Source organism: Lissotriton vulgaris, chromosome 8 (genome assembly GCF_964263255.1).
Source record: "Lissotriton vulgaris chromosome 8, aLisVul1.2, whole genome shotgun sequence".
NCBI lineage: Eukaryota > Metazoa > Chordata > Amphibia > Caudata > Salamandridae > Lissotriton > Lissotriton vulgaris.
The window spans coordinates 183,240,872-183,259,899 of NC_141696.1; the positions used below are offsets into that span (position 1 = coordinate 183,240,872).

The window sequence follows — 19,028 nt, forward strand, 5'->3', positions numbered from 1 at the left end:
AAAACCTTCAAAATTCACTGAAAAAAACAGGTTTCTGGGGCGTTATAGTTAGGAATTAGCATTTAAGAAAACCTTAGAAATTCACTGAAAAAACCACAGGTTTCAGGGACGTCATAGTTAGTTGGACATTTCACTTGCACAAAACCAGAGAAATTTGGCCGTTATAGTTAGTTGAGCTAACTATAACTCACGCCCCCGCAATGCACTGCTGATGACGTCACATATTATATCATTCATAACAATGTCATCAGTGACATCACTGATGACATTGTAAACAAAAATAAGGTACGCAGTTCCCCAAGGTGGTGCACCACAGAAGAGATATGGGACCAGGTCCCAAGCAGTGGAAGGAAGGGAGGGGAATCCTCCCTTTCGGGACTAAAACCCTCACACCCCCAGCAAGCTAGGTGTCATGCTTCATCATCTGGGTTTTGCTCCTCGTCAAAATGGCGGTGCAATGTCTGACGGGCACCCAAATGGGGCTCTTTGTTGGAGTTCTTTTGTCCCTGCCAATTGGTGCATGTGGGTGTGAGGGCCCTAGGGGAAGTGTAGATGTAAGGGAGTAATGATGGTTAAAAAAGGTTAGGTAGTCCACTACGTAACTTTAATGTTGTGGCTAACTACCTTATTAAAAACAGTGAGGAAAGATTACTATCTGGTGCTAGGATCCAGGAAAGTACACTCTACCTAGTGGTCAACATGTTTCATGCAAATTTGTTCATATAGATACAGCGCAATTCATCAGGACCTAAATAATAAAATCTATCTACACGCTGTGGTAGGCAAATATTACCTACTCCACAGGATATTCAAGGACAGGCAAAGAGTCCTGCCACTTCTTAGTGGGACCTGGAGTGGGATGACAAAAAGGTGAAGGGAAAAGCACAGAGTGATAACTGTAGAGTACATTGCCAACCCATATTATCTCATCATGGTGCACTGAGCAACGGACGGTAAAACAATCGACCCTTCCGTGACATGGGTCTAGTTAAAAACAACAACAACGGGAGAGTCGATAAACTACAATAAAAGCTACAGTCAAAAACACAACCAAAAATAGGGAAAAATGCCGCAAGGTATTCGAGCTCACCCTACTAAGCACAAGTACGTTGCCTAAACGGTCTCCTCCGGTGTAGAGCACTTCAAGCGTAAGTACCCTAAGGGAAGACAAGGAAAGGCAGGAGGAGAGTAAGGAAAACATTCTGTGGATGCTCAAATGGGTAGAGATCACTCACAGCGGAACCAAATGCACCCTTAGCCCCCCGCTCCAGCAAGGTGAGAGGGAAGTAGGATGCAAGTAACCGTGGGACCCCGTGGCTGTAGGGCCAAGGTGGACAATTCCCGAATCAAGCAGGTGCCATAAACAGGTGTCCCCATGTGAAGCAGATTGAAGCCCCATGCAAAACAATCCCACCTAGCACGGATCTGGTCATGCCGATGGTCAATCTGCCCTCTCGCACAAACTACCATATGCCCATAAGCCACGCAGTCTGGTCAGCAAGTGAGCTACAATCGCGAGACCGGTAGGCCACTCGGTAAACAAATGTTGGCAGAGTGCAAATGATTGGGTCCCAGGACTACCCCTCCCGAAGAACCAAAGGGGAAGCTGGCCTCGGGGAAGAAGTACCGCTGTGGGGAAAAGTGCCCAGAGTCACCACTTACCTCTCTGAAAGACAGGAGCCACCAGTACACCTACCCCCACGGCACGATGGTGTTGAGGAGCCGGAGTGGTTTAGATGCGGAATCAGTACACACTTCCGGACGCCCGTAAACCATGGTCAAGTGGGCGTGGGGGATGGCCTGTAGGCGCCTGCGCAAGTGGCCAAAGGGGCGCGGCCGAGGAACCAAGCAACTTGGAATCAGGAAGATTGGTCTCGGCGGCCGCCATCTTAAAGTGCCAAAAGACCGGGTGAATCTTAAAGCAAAGCAGTGAATTAAGATTATATAACACAAAGTTGGGGGAATATTCGGCCACACAGAGTTGTGTATATAGTGTAGATGGAGACCCGGCACAGGTGATGCCGAGTAGTATTTTAAGAGTGTGAATATATCTGGGAGTGCTATAGAGTATTGTCGCTCCTGCAATGAGCCCGCCCCAGCAATCAAGCTGATGGGGTGCTGTGGAGTGTTAGCGGGGCTATAGCCGGCCCCCCTCACAGAACCCAAGGTGGTGAGGTGTCAGCCAGGGGGGTCATGGTGATGTGTCTCTCGGGACCCAGGTTGTTGTTTGGTAGCTCATGAAGTGTGAAGTGCTGGTGGAGAGGCTTAGAAAGCGTCCAAGAACATAGCGAAGACAAGAGGTAGATAACCACTGGTATGGCAGATGTGCCCTCCCAGAAAGGTCACTGAGCAGTGTGGGTTGTGTGGGCAATACATGAGGGTTATGTAGAAGCTAGTATAAATAATTAAATCCTGGCTAACGTGGCCCAAGGAATGGAGTCATTTAGCCCAGAAACATCAGCACCCAGACGATGAACCCACCTCTGTTCTATTCTGAATAGAGCCTGCTGAGTAATGTGTGGGTGTGCCTCCAGCACCACCCATTTCAAGCTTTCTCCAGAATGGCGCATGTCTTTGTAGTGGGTGTACAGTCTGGTGTGTGTTTTTGAGCACCTAATATTGCTCTTGTGCTCCGTGATGCAGAGTTTGACCTGTCTCATAGTCATCCCCACATATCTTTTTTCACACGGGCATGTCAGGAGGTAGATGCATCTGGGTGTGTTACAATTTGTGTTTTTATTGAGATGCCATGTGAAAGTCTCCGAGAATATGATCTCTTTGCAAGCGCTAGTCTGGTTACAGACAGCGCAGCCCCCACATGGGTAGTGCCCAATGACGGGGGGCAAATCCCAAAGTGTTAGTTGGACATGATGTTCTTTCTTCTTTGGTCTCGTATGTATCAGGTTGTCTTTTAAGTTTGCTGTACGCTTGAAAGATGAAATAACTGATGACATCTCAAATGACATCACTGATGACATCATCCATGTGATAATCTGATGCACCTCCTCATACCCTAATATAACCTTTGATACACCCACTTTAAAATACAGATTACCATTTTCAAAACCATAGATACACCACTACCAGTCACTACATACTGACTTAATAATTCCTAGGTCCAAACACAAATCCACTCATTCACCCACACAGTCACTCATACATGCAGTAACTCATCAATATAGCACTATCATATGCACTCATACACCAATAAAGATACTCACACACCACTACTCATTCATAGAGTTACTCATACACCTAGTCAGTCATGCAAAGAATCAATCAAACTCCCATTTACTCACCTATACAGTTAAACACACACCACCTCACTTATTCATGCAGATACTAACACATACTTACTCTCTTATACAATCACTGATAAAGACACACACTCATCCATACAGCCACTCTCACAATCACTCACTCTCACATATGCTTGTTCTAACTATAACTACCTACTGCCGACCGTCGATAGGTAATATATATATATATATATATATATATATATATATATATATATATATATATATATATATATATATATATATATATATATATATTACCTACTGGCGATAGCCAGTAGGTATATATAGTTAGGATTTTTTTCCTATGGGACTTTTGAAAATTCTATGTCTAATAACTTTGGCGTTTGTGGACGGAATCGGCTGAAATTTTCAGGAAAATGGCACATTTTGTTTCTGAGCAGCTCCTGAAAATTTGGGGGGGGTTCGTCAAGGGGGGGCCGAGAAAAAAGGGGGGTCCCAAAACGCGTTTTTCCCATGTTAATTTCCATAGGGCGGTTGGACTCACTTTTAGCCCGAACTGCTGAATGGATTTCCACGAAACTTGGCAAAATTGTAGGGACTGTTAGCCCGATGTGCCTTTGCTAGGTCTCAATATATGTGCTTCAGTGGATTTTGAGAAATTAACGTTTAAATCAAGATATATATCTGTAACAGCGCTCCGGGCAGCGCTCCGGTTAGCGAACTTTTCGCGTATCGGAACTTTGCAAAGCGAAGCTGATTGGCTCTCCGGTGTCTGTCAACATTCTAAACAGTCCGGTGCGGCCGCCATCTTGTCTCTCGGTAGGATCGAGAGACAAGAGGAGGCCAAAACAAAGGGGGAAATGAAGGAAAGGGGGCAAGGTAGACCCCTCCTGACCCCCTGGGATTGATGAGGGGGATATTATAGAGCCACGCCGGGCCCAAAAAAAAAAAAAAAAAAAATCCGATTTTTTCGCCGTAGAGACGCGTCTTGGTTCGCGAACCGGGCAGCTAACCGGGCAGCTAACCGGAAAGCTAACCGTCAGTGTAACCCAAAAAAAAAAAAAAAATCTGATTTTTTCGCCGTAGAGACGCGTCTTGGTTCGCGAAGCGGGCAGCTAACCGGGCAGCTAACCGGAAAGCTAACCGTCAGTGTAACCCAAAAAAAAAAAAAAATCCGATTTTTTCGCCGTAGAGACGCGTCTTGGTTCGCGAACCGGGCAGCTAACCGGGCAGCTAACCGGGAAGCTAACCGGCAGTGTAACCCAAAAAAAAAAATCCGATTTTTTCGCCGTAGAGACGCGTCTTGGTACGCGAACCGGGCAGCTAACCGGGCAGCTAACCGGGAAGCTAACCGGCAGTGTAACGGGAGTCTGAGGAGTAGCTGATTGGCTGTCAATATTTTAAACAGTCCGGAGCGGCCGCCATCTTGTCTCTCGGTAGGATCGAGAGACAAGAGGAGGCCAAAACAAAGGGGGAAATGAAGGAAAGAGGGCAAGGTAGACCCCTTCTGACCCCCTAGGATTTATGAGGGGGATATTATAAAACCACGTGGGGCCAAAAAAAAACAAACAAAAAAATCCGATTTTTTCGCCGTAGAGACGCGTCTTGGTACGCGAACTGGGAAGCTAACCGGGCAGCTACCGGGAAGCTAATCGGCAGTGTAACGGGAGTCTGAGGAGAAGCTGATTGGCTGTTATCATTGTAAACAGTCTGGAGCGGCCGCCATCTTGTCTCTCTGTGGGATCGAGAGACAAGAGGTGGAAAAAAAAAAGGTGTAAATGAATGAAAGGGGTAAGGCAGACCCCTCCTGAACCCCTAGGATTGATGAGGGGGCTATTAAAGTTCCCTGGGGGGTGAAAAAAAAAATTTGCGATTTTCGCGGTAAAGGTGCTTCCTGGTACGTTAACCGGGCAGCTAACCGGCAGCGTAACGGGAGTCCGACATATTGTGTTTTTTGAACGTTTGTGATATGTGCACGTGTGGATTTTGTCTAATTAAGGTTAAAAAATATATATATATCTTTAAGCGTGTTCTGGCGCGCTTACGTTTTGGGTTTGGTTTGCGCTGCAGAGACGATACGTCACGGTTATGCGATGCATCATGAGGCGTCTGGGCTACGTGATACGTCACTTAATAAAGAATATATTTTACAGCTATAGATATTAGCTTTTAAAAAACCAATGAAATTCACAGAAAAAACCATAGGTTATAGACCATATATAGTTAGGAATTTGCATTTACAAAACCTTGAAAATTCACTGAAAAAACCATAGGTTATAGACCATATATAGTTAGGGATTAGCATTTAAAAAACCTTATTTTATTTGCACAAAACCATTGAAATTCCATATATAGTTAGTTGCACTAACTATATATCGCGGACCCGCAATCCACTGCTAATGATGTCACATATTACATCATTCATGACATGGTCAGTGACATCACTGATGACATCACTGATGACATCTCAAATGACATCACTGATGACATCACTGATGACAACACCCAGTGACTGTATGTTTCTGTAAAGTTAAAATATGTCTTACATATTGAAGAATGAGTGGATGTATAAGTGTCTGGATGAAGGATTTAGTAGGTGCATGACTGACTGTATGAGAGAATGATTAAATGTGTCTCACTGAGTGCATGGGTTAGTGATTAAAGTGTCTTAATTTGGCAATCAATATTTATGTTCTTCTGTAAACTGCTGCATGTTTAAATCAGTAGCTATATCAGTAACTATATGGGTTATTGAATGGTTGCCCAAGTATTTGTATGGGAGACTGAGTGTGTGTGTGGGTGGCTGGGAGGTGTATAACTCTGTGCATAGATGTGTGAGCGGTTGATTCCCTAGGTGTATGGGTTCAAAAGTGCATGTAGAAACAGCTGTATGGACAGTTGACTGTGTGCATGAGTATATTGGTGAGTGAATGGATATCTCAGTTCTACATGTCAAAGTAAGTACATATGTAAAGCACACTCCATGTGATAGTTGACATATATAAATAACTGAACATAAGAGTCAGTGAATGTGAGAGTGGCTGTATGAATCATTGTGAACTTGTATCAAGGATTGTATAAGAGAGTAAATATGTGTTAGTATATGTTTGAATAAGTAAGGTGTGTATAACTGTATAGTTAAGGAAATGGAGATGTGATTGATTCTTTGCATGACTGAATAGGTGTGTGAGTAACTCCATGGATGTGTGACAGTCTGTGAGTGCCTGTTTACACTGAGTGTATCAAAGGTTATATTAGAGTCTGAAGATGTATTATCACATAAATGATATCATCAGTGATGTAATCAGTAATGTCAAATGAGATGTCAGTGATGTCATCAGTGATGTCATTTGAGATGTCATCAGTGATGTCATCAGTGATGTCATTTGAGATGTCATCAGTGATGTCATCAGTGATGTCACTGACCATGTCATGAATGATGTAATATGTGACATCATTAGCAGTGGATTGCGGGTCCGCGATATATAGTTAGTGCAACTAACTATATATGGAATTTCAATGGTTTTGTGCAAATAAAATAAGGTTTTTTAAATGCTAATCCCTAACTATATATGGTCTATAACCTATGGTTTTTTCAGTGAATATATATATATATATATATATATATATATATATATATATATATCCATCGACGCAGGAGCCCCAAATTTGAAGAAGACAGGCGACATGAAGGTAAATCTTATGCTCTTTATTGGTAGCTGTACAGCTTGCTGACAGACGTCACGTTCACGAAGACACATCACAAATAAGATGCCCTACGCGTTTCCCTGTTTAGGCAGACAAACTATGAAACTCTTTAGCCCTCAACATAAGGTCCACAGATAACCACCTAATCTTCAGAAAACTACTCAAGAATTGGTTCTTCCACACATAACCACCATACGCATGCAGAAATATACAGCAGATATGTACCTATACATGTGTATTGCTTTGTATACATTTGTATAATATTCATGTCTTTAAAAATATAGATGTTTGTTAGTTCTGCTTAATAAATTTACATATTACTGATAGTTATGCTAATTTATGTTTTTAACATGTATATAAGTGACTACATAAATAAGTAAATCTTTTATCATAACTATTTGTCTAGAATTGCTTCACTACTAAAATAACAATTATAAAAAAATAATTTAAAGTATAACAACACTTAAAAGCCAGAGTTTATTAAATGCATCTTTAATCTACATATACTACCTTCCTTATGCATATATACACCTTCCATGTACTTATGTATCTATATATTTATTACTTTTCTTCTAATTCAGCATATCCAATGCACTACCCTATTTCTCACCATATACTGCTCTCAATATATCCTCTACCTCAACTTTCTGACTTATTGCAAACCTCATTCTATAACTCTTTCCAATTTACTACCCTATTTCTTACCCTATACCTCTATCAATATATCGTCTACCTCTACTCTCTCATTCATCTCAAACCCCATACGACTACTATGATCCCCCAAATAACCCTTTCTAGACTCTTCCCTCCTCTACCCCTCCTTGCATCATCTCATACCTCTTTTACTATTCAGATATCCCAAATAATCATTTCTAAACCCTCACCTCTGACTCTTCACCCTCCACCTCCCTTTTCTCCCTTTTGCTAATCCCAAACACCCTCCTACTGCTATGAACTAAAACAAAAATGTTATAGACCCTGCCCCCTTCCAACCCTCCTTTCCTCTTCTATCGCTCCAATATTCCTTTTCAATCAAAAACACAGACTAACATGTCCACCACTCGAATTAATTTAATATTTCCCTATACCAACTCCCCTCCACCTCCCCTTTACTCACCTCAAACCCCCTCCTATGGCTATGAACTCCATACAAAAAAACAAAAACAAAATTCTAGACCCATCCCTCTTTCTTCCCAATGCAAATAACTTACAAAGATATCCACCATTCAAATTACTTTCATACTTCACTATACTAATTCTCCACTAATCCTTTATAGGTTCTGGAATAGCGTGCTACTCGCTGAAAAAGTGCTTTAAAACCCATTTAGGGGTAGCAGCGCTATATAAATGCAAACCTTTTCCCTTTTCTATTCCTCCACTATTCTTCTCAATCCAAATGACTGACTAACATGTCCACCACTCAAATTACTTTCATATTTCAATATTCTAATGCACCACTAATCCTTTATGGGTTCCAGAGTAGTGTGCTACTCGCGGAAAAAAGCACTTCAATGCCTCATCAGGGGTAGCAAGAGCAATATAAATGCAATTTTTTTTCCGTCTTCTATCCCTCCGCTATCCTTCTCAATCCAAATAACTGCTTAACATATCCACCACTCAAACTACTTTCATATTTCACTATACTAATCTACCACTAATCCTTTATGGGTTCTGGAGTAGCGTCCTATTCGCCGAAAAAGTGCTTCAACAAATCGTATGGGGTAGTAAGCGCCATATAAATGCAATTGCAATTACAATTTCAATTTAACATACCAAAATCTGCATGGTACAGTAAAAAGAAATAGGGGGCATATTATCAAGGGGGTTTATCTCTGCTTTTTTGGCTTTAAAAGCCAAGAAAACGGAGATAAAATTATCTCCCTATTACCTAGCTGTCGCTAACACCAGCGACCATCTTGGGCCCCACTTTGCATGTCAGTGATATTTATCACTAATGACATGCAAAGTGGGAGTGCCAAGATGTTAGCGACTGAAAACAGTCGCTAACATTGCTATCTCCTATTACCAACTTTTGGAGATATTCGCACTAAGCGCGAACATCTCCAAAAGCTAACACCTGCCCTGAGCAGTTCTTAGCCATGTTATCCAATGGGAGGTGGATAACATGGCTAAGAGCATTAGCTCGGTAATGCATGAATATCGCTGACTTTTCAGCGATATTCATGCATTGCGGCGATTTTTATCGCATATGCGGTAAACCTTGGTAATACCAAGGTTTATTTGTGGTAAAAATCGCCGCAGCTCAGCAGTAAATTTTTGTCTCTAAACAAGCAATAGCGATAATTATCGCTATTGCTTGGTAATATGCCCCTATGTTTCCTGTGTTCAACAACTCATATTCAAGCCATAAAAGGGATGTCAGATAATATAGCAAGTGTGTGAGATAAGAATTCTGAGGTGAGTTCATTGCGGGAAATCCAAGAAGACTTGAGAGACACGGTCTTAGTGGTGACTGACCATGATGTAGTGATTTGAGATCCATCTGAATGTGTCTATCCATATGTGAATTTGGGTGTAGGAGGCAAAGTTTAAGGTTGGCTGTTGATTGGGGAGCCAGAATAACAATTACAAGAGTTAGACAAGGAGGTATCGCCTGTCAGACTTTTACATCTCCCTAGTTATTCACCAGTGTCTTACGATAGGAGAAAGTTTGAATTATCAGGATTTTTTTTAGGATATTCTTGAATTCTGGGGAAGGAAGGTTTTTTTCTAAATATATATACCCGTAAAGAGTTTATGCCTCTGAAGTTGGTTTCACCAAGGATGATTCCACATGGTATTAGGACCAGGGACATAGAATCAAGTATCAGTCGTAAGGAGTGTTGGAGAGGCTGAAGGAGTCATCAAAAGGTATCTTTATGTATTTAAAAAGGAATTGGGAACTGTCAGTGGATTCAAATATAAAATAACTATAAAGAGGGCCTGTTCCAGTAAAACACAATTTTCTCAGTATTCCATCCTGTATAAGATCTTGTAAAGGAATTATTGAGCCTTTGAGAAAAAGGGATTATCGAACCAATTTAATCATCACTATAGCATTTGCATTGGTTGTGGTGCATAACAGTAGAGGGAAATTGTAGAAATCAATATGGGTTGCTTCATATCCCCTGCCAATGATCACATAATTGTTAACCATAATAGGTGGCTCAATGGGGTTCAAGAATTTGGACCTAGCTGTTGCAAACCATTTGGTTATTTTGGAGCACAAATCAAGGTACTATTCAGGTTACTATTGTCACATGACATATGGCCTAATATCAACAACTTTGATCATTCAAATAATCATGTTTCGGATGTTTAAAGATATGAAAGGTTTACTAGGTTTTCAAGATGATGTCTGATTGAATGCTGCTATGAGAGAGAAACATGACAGTATTCCAAAACATGTTTTGTTGCTTATGCAGAGCATTGCATGGTTTTGGAAGATGAACAATTAGAAAACCAGGGTTAAACATCTTCACTATGTGCTGTCTAGTGAAGGCATTGAACCTACATCTGGTATTAAGGGGCCTATTCAGCTCCTACTTCAGATACAAATGGGTTAAAATAATTTATTGGATTGTGCAAATTCAATGCGTTGTTCATCCCTGACTATGCAACATGTGCAAAACCATTGACAATCCTGTTGAAGAAAAATGTCCCATTGAAATGGGACAAAAAGTGTCATGAGCTTTTGAGTGGATTAAAAATCAGTAAACTAGTTTAAATTCTCTTAAGTTTTATGACCCTACTATTTAATGTTGTATCGCTGTCATTTTTAGTAATATTGGACTGAAGGTTGTACTCACCTAGGAGAAAGGGGAGGAGGTGAACATGATAGTTTACGTGTCACAAGTTTTAGGAGATAATAAATTACACTTTTCAGTCATAGACAATGAATCATTAACTTGTTTGTGAGCTTTTCAGAAATGTCATCCATACAATTCTGGAAGATAGACCACAAATCACTGGTTTCCATTCTGAGTTTAGAAAAGGTTAAAGATAATACCCGAAGAACTGCCAGGTATTGATCAAGTTGTTTGAATACAATATTGACAATGTTCACATTTAAGTAAGTAAAAATGTCAGCACAGATTATCTCCTTCATTTCCCATCGGATAACAATGTTGAAGAAGGGTATGATAAGTGGCAGTATGTCAAATGTATGTGAAGGAGGCTCATGAACTGTCAGTAGAGATGCTTCGGTCTTGCATGATACATGGGTTGTTTGTACTGAGGCTTTGAGAATAATGTTGATTGGCGTAGCACAAGAGGAACACTTGGGTGACACATTATCCACATGTAGAATTTGTTAAATGTTTTGATGGCCTTGCATAGATCATATTATTGGCAATTGCATAACAGATTGCGTTGTTTCTAATAGCTTTGAAAAGGGGTTGAAAGAAGCCTGTCCTCCTTTACAATCTATTAAGATACCAGCAAGACCATAGTAAAGGGTTGATATAGATTTTGTAGGTCCTTTTAGTTTGTTCTCCCTACAGTCTAGGCATGCTTCTGTCTTGGTATTTCATTACACTAAATGGGCAGAGGTATGATTCATTTATTATAGGCATGGGCGGATTTTGCGGATTCGCAATCCGCGAATTTGCGGATTTGCAAATTTGCGGATTGCGAAAATCCGCAAAATCCGCGAATTCTCGCGGATTTTGCGGATCATTTTTTTGTGTTCGCACGGGTTTCTGCAAGTTCGCGAGGGTTTTGTACAATTTCGCAAATTGCGAACTTACTTGTCGGGTCGCCAGTTTTGAGAACTTGTTGTTTCTACGTGCCCAGCCTGTTTGCAAGCCTTTCTTCATCACTGCCACCCTCTGTCACCACTGGCACTCTCTTTGTTCACCCATGCCACCCTCTGGCTCACCCATGTCACCCTCTGTGTCATCACAGCACCCTCTGGTTCACCAGTGTACATTATTGGGGGAAAGCAAAGCACTGCCATCCTCTGTCAACACTGGCACTCTGGTTCACCCATGCCACCCTCTGGCTGGCACACCCATGCCACCCTCGGTGTCATCACAGCACCGTCTGGTTGACCAGTGAGTGTACATTATTGTGGCAAAGCAAAGCACACCTGCTAAGTGCTTTAAGTTTAGCAAAATTAAATTAAATTACAACAACACCTGCCCTGCCCGAACTGACATTAATGAAGGCTGGCACCTGCTTGTCTGCTCCCTTTACTTTGTGTTGCAATGTAAATTTTTTTTAACAGGATCTTTGTTGGCAATGGCATACTTGTAACTATTCTGTGACTGTCAGAGCAGGGTCACACAATAGTTGCAAGTAGGCAACCGAATTCTGGAGGCCCCCCTCAGGAAGCACTACAGGGAATCGTTACAAATCATGAGGTTGACCTTTTGCACCTGCTCATTGCTTTTGCTTTTGCAAAAATCGTTTTTTGGTAAATTCGCGCTATTCGCGAGGCGCGGCGTCGTGCGAAACCGACCGTGGAAGCCGCCAATTCGTGCGAATGAGCTTTATATTTTTTTGCGGCGTGTTATTTCGCGAGGTTTTTTGCAGTATTCGCGAGCCGCATGCAGCGCAACACGCGAATTTACCCCAAGGTCGAGTACGGGCGTGGCCATTTTGTTTGCGTGACGTATTTCCGTTTCCGCCCGCTATGTATAATCTCGGGAAGTAAGCGCATTGCGAGTACAAGTTTGCACGAGATCGCGAGGAAAATCGCGTGCGAACTTACTTTCGCGCTCGTGAACGGGCGGCCATCTTGTTTTTCATTCATTTCCTGTGTCTGGGCATGGTGTTTATCCTCTTGCTATCTTTGCCATCCTTTGCTTGTTTTCAGTTTTTTTTCGAACAATTTTGCTTCTTATCTATCCCTCTCTTTTCCTAGCTGTATATTTTTGTCTTTTCTGCTATTTTTGTTTACTTTTAAACTACTTTTTTAAACTCTTTTCTTTTCTTCTTCCCTATCCTATTCCTTCTTAATTTTCTACTTCCTACCTTACCTGCCCAGACCATGGTGAAGCCAGGCGCCGTGAAGCTGCCCAGGCACTTGAGGGCCGCAGCGGCGGCGGGGAGGAGGAGTCCTGGACCCCGTGCCAGGATAGCATGCGGGCGATTGAGGGGGGAGCAGGTGACGCGACGGGAGATCTTCAGCCCGGAGGAAGTGGGCGCGCTAGTCTACTTCGTCCAGCGCCGCCTGCCCAGGACCATCGCGGGAGGCGGCAGGATCGCGGTCGGCTACAACATCCGGGAGCGCCGGAAGCGGTGGCAGAAGGTGTGCTGGGCCATGTCCCAACTCTCCGGGGTCCAGCGCACCTACAGCCAGGCCACCCACCGCTGGACGGACCTCCTGGACCGGGAGCGCGACCTGCTGGACCAGTCGGCTTGGAGATCCCCGGGCTTGGTGAGTAGTAGTAGCTATTTCATCACTCACTACTATGTTTTCTCCTGCTCTGTGTTGTTGTATTGCAAATATTTGTTTTTTACATGGAGCAAGCCAATAATGCTGCTGACGATTACATTGTAGTTAAATTATATTTCAAAATCTTCTGTGCATTTCAGGTGCACTGCTCTCCTTCTCAGTGGCGTTGCTACTATGCTTATTTGTTTTCTATTTTGTGGTCTCATTGGCCTGAGTAACTATTATGTATGAGTGTACTTTACAGAACTGCGTAATGCTGGACACTAGGGGGCAGATTACATTTACAAGCCCCTTGCGCCACGTTTACGTTGCCTTGCGTGACGTGGCGCATCCCTGCGAGTCATTTACAGCGTGACGCATCTAGGGAGATGTGTCACGTTATAAAGCCATGGGCCTGCGCCACAATGGGTGCGTTCCTAGTACGCAGGGTGGGCGGTCCGGCGGCTGTGCGCCTCGCAAAAGTGCCTGCGTGAAATCTACAAGATTTAACGCAGGCACTTCTGCGACGCTGCTACGTCAATTCAATTCCTTATGCCTGCTTGAAGCAGGCTTAAGGACTGACACAGCATGTTAAGTATTGGGTGGCCCTGAGCATTACTGGAGTTGAATTGCGTTGGCGACGTGACTCCAGCGATGCGCCGCTCTTACGTGACGAGATGCGTCACGCAAGTGCCTACCATTGCGCCAGGGCGCGCTGCATTGTAAATGAGGCGCATCTGCCGTGTCGCAAGGGTAGTTTTGCATGACGCATTTGATCTGGCGCATCTCTGGAGATGCGCCAGAACGCGTAAGTAAGTATGCCCCTAAGGGGCAGAATTGCAATTACCGTCGCATCCCTGCAAAGTAGCAGGGATGCGCCAGTAATTGTGCGGCCCGCTACCACCACCAAACATGGTGCGCCGTATTTGCAATGCGGCGCACCATGGGCCCAAAACGTCACCGAAGCTTTACTGCTGGAGTTGCGTCGCAACGATGGCGCAGCTCCAGCAATGCTCTGGGGTACCCTATCTCCCCAATGCTGGGTCAAGCTGTACGTCTGCTTCAAGCAGGTGCAGGGTTTGTGTGACGCATCATTGTCCTAAAGGTGACTGATTGAAATTTTGTAGATTTCCCTCAGCCACTTTTAGGATGTGTTCCAGCGCAGGAATGCCCTTCCTTGCGCCGGAACGCCCTCTGATGGCGCAGGGCTTTATAACGGGATGCATCTCCCAAATGCGTCACGTTGTTATAATATTATACGCCGCACCATGGCGCCTCTTTTGTTCAGCTGCTGCGTCACAAAAGTCACGCAAGAACGGAGCAAAAGAGCCGCAAGGGGCTTAAATCTGCCCCTTCCTTTGTACCCCTGACAATAAGAAAAATAATGGCGGTGGATTGATAGTTTGACTGTTTAAATGACTGGTTATGTAGCAGGCAACTGTTAGTGTTGTCACTGATCTGACTGAAATCACAATGGAGTTTGTCTGTCACTTTGCGTCTTGCCTGCGGACTGCTGCCTGCCAGTCCTAGGTGAACCTTTCAGTACTTTGTTTAGTGAGTTACGTGACTTTCGAAGTCGCAGGTCCGCAAATCAATGAAAACTAACCCTAATCAATATAATTTTGCAGGAATATTTTGTTATTGTTGTTTTGAAATGTTTGATTTGGTTAACATTGACAAGCAACAATCATCCATGTTTTCTGTTCTTTCTTTCATGTTGTACGTCAGCTCCCCCCAGGGGCGAGGGGACACAGGAGCAGCAGGCGGCGGATGCTGTTGAACAGGGCCAGGATCGGGCAGGCGAGGGCTCCTTTGCTGGCCCCAGTAAGTTTTCATTTTAGACTAGTACCTATTTTTCATAGCGTTCCTCATTTGATTTTTTCAAAATCGTCTTTGATCTTCTTGTAGACTGTATCTAAATTCTTATCCTGCCTCTACTATGACTCCCTGTGGTATTACTAGATTATTCTTATTAGTCTGTCTGTGTAGCTAACTAAGATTGCACGGTTGGCGAAACGCCCATTCTAGTCAGCAATAGCTCTATCAACGTAGTGCAGTACTCTGGGATTGTCCATAATGTCCTTTAAAGTGTTCTATCTGCTTTGAAAATTCCCAACTATAAAATGTGAATGACCACCAAGAAAGAATAAGATACTACCTTTTGGTTTGGATAGGAGGACAATCCATACCACTACTGTTGCGGGGACAATTCTTCTGCAGAAACAGAACTATGGACAATAAATAGTGCATTGCTTATCAATTATAATAGGCGCTGTTAGAGTTTCCACATACCTCTGTGATAACAGACTTTGAACCCCCAATATCCTTACTGACTGACTACATAGTGTGGCACAGTCATTTACCTCCCGAATTCATCGATGATTGATCCCCAATGATGATTATCCAACGTAGCTCAAGAGTACGGAGTCAAGAAGTGTCAGAGGCACGGACTCATGCTTGCAAAAATTGCAAAACCTTTCGCTCAGTCACTCTAGTCTGGGCCAAAAAAACACAGAGTCTATTTAAGTTTAAAAGCTTTATTAAAAGTAAACACATTTATTAAAATGAAGTCATAATAAAACGAAACGTTTAACTGATAATGGAAAAGTGGTTAGTGCTGACGATTAATTGAAGACATTTCTTGTGGTCGAGCCGAGCTCTCACCTGGTTTCAACTTGATCTTGTTGTTAGAAGTCCATCTTCTGTCTGTGTGGAAGAAAATTGGTGCGTGTTAAAAAGCCAGCCTTCATCAGTTGTGCCAAAAAGTGCAGCAAGACAACACCCTTCCCTGGAAAAAGGGACATTTTTTTTTACTTTAGAGTAGACAGTCACAAATTACATTGTTTTCACATGTCTTCATTCCTAGACCAAATACCAGTGAGTGGTTTATTCTAACATTCTTAAATGTACTTTGTAGGTGGAACATCTGGTGGCGGGGCCAGCGCGGGGGTGGTGGTGCTCGACACGGAGGCGGAGGGCAATTCTTCAGGGGAGGAGGCGGCGGCTCCAGTGCCGGCTGTGAGAGTTGAGACGGTGGTGGTGGCGGGCAGAGGTGAGCTCTTATATATTCCTTACTAATTGAGATTGAAGACGTGGCTGGGAAGGAAAGAATATGAGATGCATGGCTGGGTGAATGATGAAGCAATGATGGGTGGAAGGACAACAGCCTGGGTAGGTGACACAGAAACTGTATGTGTCCATATACCTGGATCATGCTACTATCTGACTCTTAGATAGCATATGTGTATCTAGAGCAGGGGTACTCATAGTACGGCCCGCGGGCCGGTGGCGGCCCGGCAAGCCTTCGTTGGCGGTGCGCAGACCTTGCAGACAATCACTGCTCCCCCGGCCCCCACAGAGCAGAGGCTTTGTTGTATTTCACCTGTTAGCGCCCCTGCATCTCCACTCTGACAATCACTGCTCCCCCGGCCCCCACAGAGCAGAGTGGAGATGCAGGGCCACAAAGAGGTGAAATAGAACAAAGCCTCTGCTCTGTGGGGCCGGGCGAGCAGTGATTGTCAGGGTGGAGATGCAGGGGCGCTACAACAAACAAAGCCGCAATAATATGTTAATGGTCTTTTAAAGACCTGTTAAGTACTTTGGTGTGGCTGTCTGTGTGTGCGCGTTGAGGAAGCTGTCTCAGCCCGGGCTGAAGGCTGACACAGACAGACACACACACACAGTGAGATGACAGAGGGGGAGGGAGAGGGAGGGCAGGAGGGAGAGAGAGATGGAGAGGGAGGGCAGGAGGGAGAGCAGGAGGGAGAGAGATGTATGTAAATGCTGGGTCTGGTGGCTCAGTGGATGAAGGCATCTGCTGCAGGGACCTGTGTGCAACCTCATGGTCACAAGTTTTCGTTTTGCTTTAGCCCCGCCCCCTCTGACTCCGCCCCCACCAGTGCGGCCCTCGGCCACAAACTACACTGTAAATTTAGCCCCTGAGAGAAAGTTTGTGAGTACCCATGATCTAGAGAGAGTAGACGGTCAGTGGATGAACTAAGTGTAACTTTGAAGAGCATGTAACACTGCACCCGCACGTCCGTTCCAGTGTAGGAAAGGAAAGGAAAAGAAGTTGTAATTTTGTCCAAATACTACCATCAATAGTAGCAGTAGTTTGTATTGCAAGCACAGCATAGATCCGGTTATTACGGTGGCCACTCCCTACCTCTCTTAATAAGTTTAGTAGTACTCAGTCATTCATGTGTGGATGTATCACTGGTCACTCAATAAAAAGCAAAGCACCTAAAGTCATCCCATATGCAAGCAAAAACATCCCATGTGAAGTGATAGATAATCAGATTATTTATCTTCTTCATTTTCCATTTCTAGTACTCATTTGCACTGTAGGGTGAAAGTTAAATTAATTAAGCAGTAGCCCTTGTAACAGAGTATTCTCAGTGCCACCCGTAATAGAAAAGTAAGAGCTTCACCACCTGCATGTACTGGACCGGTACAGTAACGCAAGTCTAGGTCACTCATCATGGCGTGCGTCTCTTTTTCTCGGGTGCAAGTTCACTGCGCTGGCATTATGCCGGCTTGCAGAAGATAACGTACCAATTTTCCTAAACAAGAGACAAGAAGAAGAATAAGACTGGTGTACTTTCATAGTCGACTCCAATGGAAGTCCATAGTGCTCGTAGAATTTCTTCCTTAAACTCCCACTAATGTTAGAGCAAGGAAGAAGAAGTGGGAGGTTAGATAGATACTGGCCTCAATAGTTATGTAATGCGCTTGCAAGTTGCTAGTTGTACTGTAACACACATTTCTGCTGAATGATTTAGTTAATCTGAAAGAGCATTGGTTACAGACTATGTCTTTCTTTCTTCATATAGATGCTCCTTCCAAACGAACAAGGAGGAAGGAGCTGGCTAGAGCGGCCTGGCAACGGAGGATCGATGCCACTGTTGCTGAATATCAGCGGCTGGTGGCCCTGGAGGACGACGAAAGTGCGCAGTCGACCACGACAACAACGTCGGCTGCATCGGCCTCCGTGCTCCCTCGGGCTGCCACCCAGCACAGTGCTCCAGCCAGACCGAGCCGGGCTGCCAAAGCCAAACGCCGAGCAGCAAGGACAACAGCTGCCTCTCACAGCCATTGCAACTGCAAGGCACGCCTGCGCCGCAGTACCCTGAGGGTGTTCCGCCTTCAGCAGGAGCTCCACCACTTTACCAACGTGTTGGAGGGGCTCCGCTTAGAGCACGCCTTGCTCCGCGAGGAGTTTGATGCCCTGGGCCAAAAAGTCAACAGCATCCACCCATAGTGTCCCTTGCCCCTTTTTTAGAGACTTTTGGGGGGTGGGAATCGGGAGTTGGGTTTGGGACTTTTAAAGGACAACCGTTGGGGTTAGGGAGGGTCTTGCGGGAGATTATTTTGTTAGGGATATAAGTATACTTTTTCAAACTTTATCTGAGCATACCTGTTTTTTACTGCTTTTGAGTCTGGTGGGTGGGGGTTTAACAGTAAGTTTGTTTTCCTGAATAGCCCTAGGACTTTAGTAGTACTACCGTCAATCTCTCGTCTCTCCTAATACTCCAGTGGTTGGGACAAAATCCATAAATATGGAGGACCTATTGTTGTCCAAGCGTTCCTAATTTAATTTTTTCAAAATAGTGTTTAGATAGGAGCACAATCCATAATACTACTGTTGCAGGGACAATTCTCCACAAACCGAACTATGG

General features: G+C 43.9%; 1 protein-coding gene across 1 annotated transcript in view; it reads left to right on the forward strand.

Annotated features, from left to right (window-relative positions):
- Positions 1–18,753, forward strand: part of LOC147696840 (uncharacterized) — a 76,358-nt gene extending 57,605 nt beyond the window's left edge. The window contains exons 2-3 of the mRNA XM_086936077.1: positions 16,268–16,402; positions 18,183–18,753. Coding sequence (XP_086792203.1) covers positions 16,268–16,402; positions 18,183–18,610 — 563 coding nt within the window. The 3' untranslated portion in view covers positions 18,611–18,753. The remainder of the gene's footprint in view (positions 1–16,267; positions 16,403–18,182) is intronic.
- Positions 18,754–19,028: the final 275 nt, after the last annotated feature.